Below are 8,678 nucleotides of genomic sequence, written 5' to 3' on the forward strand. Positions count from 1 at the left end.
GATTGTTAGAAACAATATTTTCGAAAATGTGACCCACATAGAAACAAGAGTAGGTCAACCTAGTGCATGCTAGGGATTGGATGTCTAAACTCTGGAATGGGTCCCTCATCCTACCATAACCGCTTATTATGCATCCATGATCACAACCTGTAGGCTATTCAATAAGTCTGGAAAATGCATGCAAGTAAACAGTCTGTGCATATCACTACTCCAAAACCTGTATGTATTGTTCAGCATTTATGGTGCCTTCACAGAAGACCCAGTCACCCATGCCATGTGCACTAATGCACCCCCAAACCATCAGGGATGCTGACTTGTGCACTGTCCACTGATAAACAATTGTCACCCTATTTGTCTGTGCAGTCTTTCACAGAGTGGTGAACCCCTCCCCATCAACACTTTGAAAAGTAAGCAGCACCCACAGAAGTGTGTAAAATGTAAACGCACAAGATGTATGATATTGTGTAGATCAATATGCCTTCTCTGCAATTGTAACCTTAATTTTGATGTCAAATCAGCAAGTCTTTGATTGGCTCACAAGAGGCACAACAGGAGATCAAGATAAAGTGGAGAAAATATATCTGATCTTTACAACAACGGATGAGGAGTTCTTACCTCAAAGTGGTCCTCAGCGAAGATGAGACCAGCAGGACAGCAGATCTCTGGGAGGTAAGTACCAAAGCTAGATGTAGTCATCTGTTTGACACAAGGTGAATAACAGTTACCACAACGCCAACAACAATAACTGTACTTCCAGTAGCCTGAAACAATCTAGCCATGTCATGAATAAACAATCTAACCATGAATAAAATAAATCCTTATTGCAACTTCCCAAATAAACAGTGTAATCAGGGGTTGAATTAATGGTTCATTTGAGAGATCAGCATAGTGTCTCGAGCACAATATAGTTTATCGAGCATTTATAGTGTTCGCTCGAGCACAATCTCCAACGGATGAAAACTGTTTGTTAAGTGAGCTTTTTACCATTGGAAACCGTCGAAGCATCTTCAGAACGAGAGTATATAGAGATATTTATTAAGTAAAATAATTGAAATCAACTAATAATTTTGTAAATAGCTGTATATGTCAAATGAGTTATTGGTTTATATAGATTGTATATTTTAGTGTTGAGGGTCGAATTGCTAGCTACCACAGCTAGCTTTATTTTGCTAAATTCAGTTTTTCCAGTTTTTACTCCCATTTACAACACGGAAGTATTCTAAGGTACAAATATTTACTGGATTCTTTCAGAAAAACTTACATCCAGTGTTAAAAACAAAAAAACTTAACGTAGAGTCGAGTCTTGACTTACGCCAACTAGCGTTCTTAAGGGTTTTAAACCGTTGATAACTGGCTAGCTAGTCGGTTATAGCACAGTGCTAACTAACGTCAAAGAGCTAACGTTGCTAACGTCAGCGCTATGACAAAGGTCAGTTGGTGTTAGCCACCAGATAATCATCTAAAATGCTTGGCCAAATCATAATCTTGCAAAACTCAACTTTTAGTATGAGGAAACAAACGGATTCCTTTAGAGCTTGACAAAGGAGAAGCACCAGACAAATTCGGCTGCATGTTTGTATTTTTCTTCTTTTTTCTTCATTGGTGTTTAGTGGCAGGTAGCATCCAACTTTAGTTCAATTGTGCATTAACGCCACCTACTGTACTGGAGTCTGGGTCAGAGACACGACAGACCGATATCCGACCAACTAGCCCCGTAGCCTTCAAGTAAATATACAATACGCTAAAACTAATATGTTCACACTAATCTTCTGAGTACCATACTCTCTTTAACTGTCCCTCATACTCACCTTCTATTCTCATAATGTGCACACTGCATCAACACTTTCTTTTTGAACACTTTTTTGGTCAAACTCTTATGTTTTATACTTATTCCGACAGAAAACCTTATCTGTCAAATGATGTAGATACATGTCCCAATAGGTACAGGATAAGAGTCGCCAAGTTCCGGATCTGGAGTCCATTTTCGTTTAATAGTACAGTTCACAATAAATTAACAAGTTATACATCCTTGTGCAATTCACCAATATGGTGAAGCCTTTTTGAAATGTCCCACTTCTGCCTATACCTGGTAATTGTACTAATGGTAATGGTACTTCTTCTGTCTTTTCCCATATGGGACATTCCTGTCCGTTGGACTGGTCGATCTTCTCCCATACTGGACCTATCTTGATGTGGCTGGAATAAAATCACCAGGTAATAATAAAAAGTTTTATAATAAAAAGTTTTTTATTTTGTAATGAGATGTCTAGTTACTGGAGTAAACGTCGGAGAATTCAGCAAGGGGTGGATCAGGATTTAAACAAAATAGTGTCAGGACCTGTGGAGAGGGAGGAAGAGAGGGAAGAAGGTTTTCATCCCTTGTTAAATTTTGCTGAACTGGCAGAGACTTCCCCTCAAGATGAATCAGATTTTGATAAAGTGGCAGATGATACTGAGGTGGAATTTGAAAAAAGCAGTGGGGAAGAACCACGGGACAGCTCGAAGGACAGTGTAGAAAAGGAAGATTTTAAAGTGCTTCTCTCTAACTGGGCAGTTAAAAAACAAGTCCCACACTCAACATTGGCTGAACTCCTAAATATTCTCTCCAGAATACTCCCTGAACTACCAAAAGATCCAAGAACGTTGTTTGGAACAAAAACCAATCTGACTACAAAACACGTCTCTAAGGGAATTTATTTCCACTCAGGAATGAAACATGGGCTCTTAAATCAACTTGCCAACTCTGAAAACCTGGGTGTGCCGGAGAAGGTGACGCTGCAAATTAACATTGATGGTCTTCCATTACATAAAAGTTCCAATGCACAGTTTTGGCCTATTTTAGGTCTCATAGAAAACTATGAAAATGAGTACCAATCGAATAAGTCACCATTTGTAATTGGGATATTTTTTGGCAAGAAGAAACCAGAGAATCTTGATTTTCTCCATGATTTCGTTGAGGAACCTCTTCAGCTTGTAGCCGAAGGCATTCATTATCAAGACAAACACCTGTCTGTGGCAATTTCTGCGATTTTGTGCGATGCCCCAGCCCGTGCATTTGTAAGAAATGCAAAAGGACACAGTGGCTTCCACTGTTGCCATAAGTGCTAGGCAAGGGGGGTGCATTATATGGGGCGGATAACGTTTCCTCAAGGTACAGCAGCTCCGAGATGTGACCAAGATGTGTTTATCGATGGAGAAGAAGACCAGCATTACTGTGGGGAAACCCCATTATCCTTGCTTTCGATAGGCCTGGTGACACAGTTTCCCTTAGACTACATGCACCTTGTGTGTTTGGGTGTCACTAAGAAGTTAGTGTATTTCTGGGTGAAAGGACCTCTCAGAACCAGATTAGGACCAGCAACAGTGAGGGAAATATCTTCAGAGCTAACAAAGTATGCACCTCAAATGCCATCCAAGTTCAACCGGAAAACCCAGACCCCTTTCCGAGTATGAAAGGTGGAAGGCAACAGAATTTAGGTCATTCTTACTCTACACGGGGCCAGTTTGTTTGAAAGGTCGCATCCCTATGGAGATATATCAAATGGTCCGCAAACCTAACCAGCCTCTTGAGCAGGTGATGCGCCGCCTTTCTGAGAATGAACGCAGAGCAATACAGGCCACCAAGGACGAGAAGTTTTCATGTGAAATGGCACACAGTAATGGCCCTGTTCCAGCAACAGCATCCAGAGTAAAACAGTACAAGAAAATTAACTTCCGCCATTTCTCAGTGCAACTTTTAAATGGTAATGATAACGTGCAACTGAAGAACATGGAGGTGGTCCGTGTGCTGAACATCCTAATGGATAACCACGGACACTCTTTTATAGCTTACAAAACATTTAGGAACAAGGCAGATATTTACTCTTACCCCTTGTTATCATCAAACATGGACATTTTCCACCTGTCCGGTTTGAGGGATGATGTATTTCTGTATTTCTCGGTGCCGTCCTTTATCCCTGCCTTTTTTTTCTGGTTGGCTGGAGAATAATTTAGTATGGTCATCCACACTATACACCAGGGCCCCATCTACATCCACACTACACACCAGGGCCCCATCTACATCCACACTACACACCAGGGCCCCATCTACATCCACACTACACACCAGGGCCCCATCTACATCCACACTACACACCAGGGCAGGCAGGCCCCATCTAGCAACCCGAACCATCAAAGCGCCCCTACCCAAGTCCCTCCTGCACTGCCAGCAGCCTACAATCTCCCAAGTTGTCCCCAACAACCTTTTGCATCCAGCCACCAGCCTTGCTCTGCAAACCATCTCCATCATTTTCCAGCCCTAAATAAAAGTCAACGGCAACTACACTCTCCCGATTTGTATTGGACATGCCACTGTGACAATTTTTGTCACTAGCTAGCTACTTAATAGTACGTGTTGGTAATAAATAACATGATAATAAAATATAACCATTTTGAAAATCTTTACTTAATTCTATAGGGAATAAATAGTTTATTTTTTTTGCAGGTTAAATATGTATTTTGTTGTTGAGTTCCCAGAGGAAAACAACTTCACAGCTGTTGTCCCCCAGACCTGGTGCACAGGCAAAACCTGCTACTGGCCTCCCTACCCAAACACAGATAGAATTAGAAAGGCATCAATAAATCAGGAGACACCTGACCTGTGTACCTGGACTAACCATCCCATCATCATAAAGAAAAGAAAAGGTGAATACAGCTATTCTTCTTCATACAATCACATTATAAAAATATAATATTCTTACAATGTACATGTTATTTATTGGTTTTAGATAACTATACAAAAGCCCATGCCTTTTACATTCGGGCAAAAAAAGGTGAAAGCCTGGACACTGAGCCGGAGGATGGGGATAAGAAGCCACAGAGAAAGTAGGCATTCATTGAATACAAATCTTCCTGATGCTGCTCCTTTTACCCTTTTATCAAAGTACTTTTACTGATTACATATGCCCTTCATATTTATTATATTCAAATTATTCGGTTAGATAGAATAGGCAAACACAAACTAGATGATTTTGTTTTTTGTTTGTGTAATGAGAGTGGGGGAGAGAGAGCGGGAGAGAGGGAGAGGGGGTTGAGAGAGGGAGAGAGAGAGGGAGGGAGAGAGAGGGGGGTGAGAGAGGGAGAGGGTGGGAGAGAGAAAGGGAGAGAGAGGGGGGTGAGAGAGGGAGAGGGTGGGAGAGAGAAAGGGAGAGAGGGGGGGAGAGAGTGTGGGAAGAGAGAGATCCGTTGTTCATGCTTATGGGTTTTTCTAATAAATACACACACACACACATATATATATATATATATATATATATATATATATATATATATATATATATATATGTATATGTGTGTGTAGGATAAAATCATTAAAAATGCAGAAGCATGTACAATATCTTTTTTCTTTTCCATGAGAAAAGAAAAATTGAAGAATGATACCCTGTCTCTTTCTTGTGATCAATTGTTTGTCCTATAATAATTTAATTCCAATATTATTCATAGGAAGAATTTGAAATATCACTTGGATTGCGATGATGAGGAAGAAGAGGTTGGGCGGTTTCCCTGTGCACCGAAACCAACAAGATTTGATGGCCCCCCAAAAAAGAGCAAGTTGAAAAATGTTTTTGTATATGACTGTTCTACTATTTCTATATGTAACAAAGTGTGTAATCAGCCATTTACTGTAATTATTTAACAGAATCAAAACAACTTCCTTCTGCCCAACCCCTGGGCTTGAACTTTAAAAAAGCCACTGACCAATCTGAAGGTAACTGCCAGATATCAACTGCCAGATAACAACTCAAAATTACCCTGCTTAAAAAAACACAATCTGAACTCACACCCACAAAAATGCCTGGTCATCTGTCACTATAAATGGAAAGAAAATCTAAACCTTTTTCTTTCATTGAAACAGATTCAGTCCAGTTCCATGCCCCTCCAACCCCCATGACCACTTCAGGTCACCAATCTGGAGGTAACTGTGTTGTCTTGTGTATCCAGCATTCAGCATCAAAGATATATAAATAAGAAATCTAATGTATGTCTCTCTATAATAATATACAATGACAAGGAGGATATAGGTTCTCCACAGACCCGACATCTCAGGGCAAGTACAGTGCAAATTCAAGTCAAAATGGCAATGGTTTCCTCCTCCAACACATAGTAAACCCTTTTTCTTTCATTAAAACAGATTCAGTCCAGTTCCATGCCCCTCCAACCCCCATGACCACTTCAGGTCACCAATCTGGAGGTAACTGTGTTGTCTTGTGTATCCAGCATTCAGCATCATAGATATATAAATAAGAAATCTAATGTATGTCTCTCTATAATAATATACAATGACAAGGAGGATATAGGTTCCCCACAGACAGTGCTAAATGCTAGTCAAAGTTGCTCTCTTCAGTATAATAATAATTTTTATAAAGGACCAAATAGGCCAAATGGTACAAATTCAGTCGTACTGCCAGACTATTAATGCACTAAAATTCCTGGATCAAGACTGTTACGTAATTCTTGCAATCCTCTTTACTTGTCCTCGCACCAAAAATCACTGTATTCTTATGGAAATATGATGTTTGTTATGATTTTAAGCAGGCTATGGATGCTCATCATTGGGGCCTGCTTTTCAGCATCCTGAAAGTAAATACAAATTCATCATTACATCATTAACAGAATCATTGGTGTCCAGAGTTGATATGAATTGTATTAAGATGCAGCTTCATTGGAAATGTCAAACATTATCATCAGAGGTCATGTATCACAGCATAAAGTGTTTATCTTTGTTGTATTTTTAGACTTCTACAGATTAATACTGCAGCATCTGAGGGAGTTGGCCGAAGAACTGAGGGATGTGAAACAGCAGGTTTCTTTAAACACAGCCATATTACAGAGCCTGACAGCTGGAACCAACGTGGACATGTCCATCCCATCAGACGTCATCCTTCCTCTGGAGGATAGAAGCATGCTGGAGGACATTGAGAGAGAGCTTGGACAAAATCTGGAATTAACAGAGAAATTGGTAATTTAAAAAAATCTGTTTTATTTTAGATACCCTTATACCTAATGCAGTGTGTGAAATCTGCATATCCCTCTCTTTGAAGAGGCCCTTTGAAGAGCTTGAAGACAAGATGGGGAGACAGGCAATAACTTTGCCATTGGCTTATCATAAAATCATGGAGATAGCAATTGGTTAAGTGTGATTTAGTTTCAGCAAACTAATCAGCAGACTACTTTCGATTGTAACAAAAACATCAGATTCTTAGTTTAACATACTTTAGTTAACCTGGCATGCTGCCAACAAAAAGTTGCACTTTCCTGTACAAATTACAGAACTGACAATTTTTTATTCTACAGGTTGCTTACTTAGCCTCAAGAGGAGGCAGGAACCTAAAGGACTCCGTAAAAAGAATATTTCAGAGCCTTTTCACTAACAACCTCACCATCGGGATGAACTGGACAGGGTCGGGACAGAAGGTGTCCTTCAACAACCTCCACCTGAAGAGAGTCATCCACAGTAAGTTAAAGTCCAAACTGATCTCTCTCTGTGAAATCAATCATATGAATTGGGGGACAGCAGCCCCCTGCTACTTGCAGCCTCAGACTAGATAGCTTGAGAGGACGCATGTATCTGGAAATGTAGGAGTTATACATTTGATAAACAACTTTAAAAGTAGGACTAAACTTTAAAGTAGGACTAAATTGAACAAATTCTCAGCATTAAATTGTACTCTAAGCCGCTTGACACTACGGTCCAAGGGCTAACGTCTATAATCTTCTCACTTAGGAGCGGTAAGGAAGAACCCTGCAACAAGGGAGACAACCGAAGAGGCTCTCCAGAAAGAAGTGAGCCGATTCCTAAAGGGGGCATCAGACCGAGAGGGGGGAAGAAGACAGCGCCAGAGGCAGGGGGAGCCCAGAGCAGAGAATTGAAAAGTTACAATAAAACAATAAAAAAAAAAAATTCACTTTGAAAAATTGTTTGACTTTTTTCTTAGAACTTTATTACATTTTTAATTTAAAAATTAACTCAAATGTGCTTTGTATTATATTTGAAGGTCATTTTTAACCAATTTTCAAAATTAGTTTCAAAATTAAGTTATTATTTTATTTATGAAAATTAGAATAAGCCTAGGCCTGTAGGTCTAAGATATCGCCTATATGCAGCTGGTGGACCGACTGGAACAACAGCGGGAGTCCGTCGGATTACCAGCGGACCACTGTCTAAAACGCTGCTCACCCGCCGGTGGACCGCTCGTTAAACGATGAGCAAAACGCTAGCGCACCGCCAGCTTTAACCGCCGGCGGGCCGCAAACTCTGCCGCCGCTGGTCCACCTGTGCCCCGCCAGCTCTTTGCTATCTGGGTTGCAACCACGGCTCTCAATATGCAACAACAAATTTGCACGGATTATTCACATTTGATATTCCATACTTGTGAGGCTAGATAGCCGCGAAAAGGGGAGCCTACCAAGAACATTGCTGCGTAACATTGCCCTCCATCGACAACTCCACAAATTTGACTAGTTATACTTCAAAATGCTAGATAGTTGCAGTTCCATTGTGCAATTCGCCTAGAATTCGCCTTGTAAGCATGTTTCAGTAATATTTTGCCCGCCAGGCTGTCAGAGCAACCACGTGACTGAAAATTATGAATTGAGCTCACTTGCTCCATTGGTGGGTACTACACTTTATGTGCCTACTG

At 40.5% G+C, this 8,678-nt stretch overlaps 1 protein-coding gene across 1 annotated transcript; it reads left to right on the forward strand.

Annotated features, from left to right (window-relative positions):
- LOC106023743 lies at window positions 1-7,908 on the forward strand. The gene is made up of 12 exons (XM_034294935.1): window positions 1-669; window positions 4,484-4,683; window positions 4,767-4,863; window positions 5,482-5,585; window positions 5,678-5,746; window positions 5,894-5,953; window positions 6,050-6,085; window positions 6,170-6,229; window positions 6,574-6,618; window positions 6,774-6,997; window positions 7,333-7,492; window positions 7,763-7,908. Exons 1-12 carry the CDS (start codon window positions 638-640, stop codon window positions 7,906-7,908), a joined length of 1,233 nt encoding a protein of 410 aa, XP_034150826.1. The 5' UTR covers window positions 1-637.
- Window positions 7,909-8,678: the final 770 nt, after the last annotated feature.

The sequence above is a fragment of the Esox lucius genome, chromosome 11 (assembly GCF_011004845.1).
Source record: "Esox lucius isolate fEsoLuc1 chromosome 11, fEsoLuc1.pri, whole genome shotgun sequence".
Lineage (NCBI taxonomy): Eukaryota > Metazoa > Chordata > Actinopteri > Esociformes > Esocidae > Esox > Esox lucius.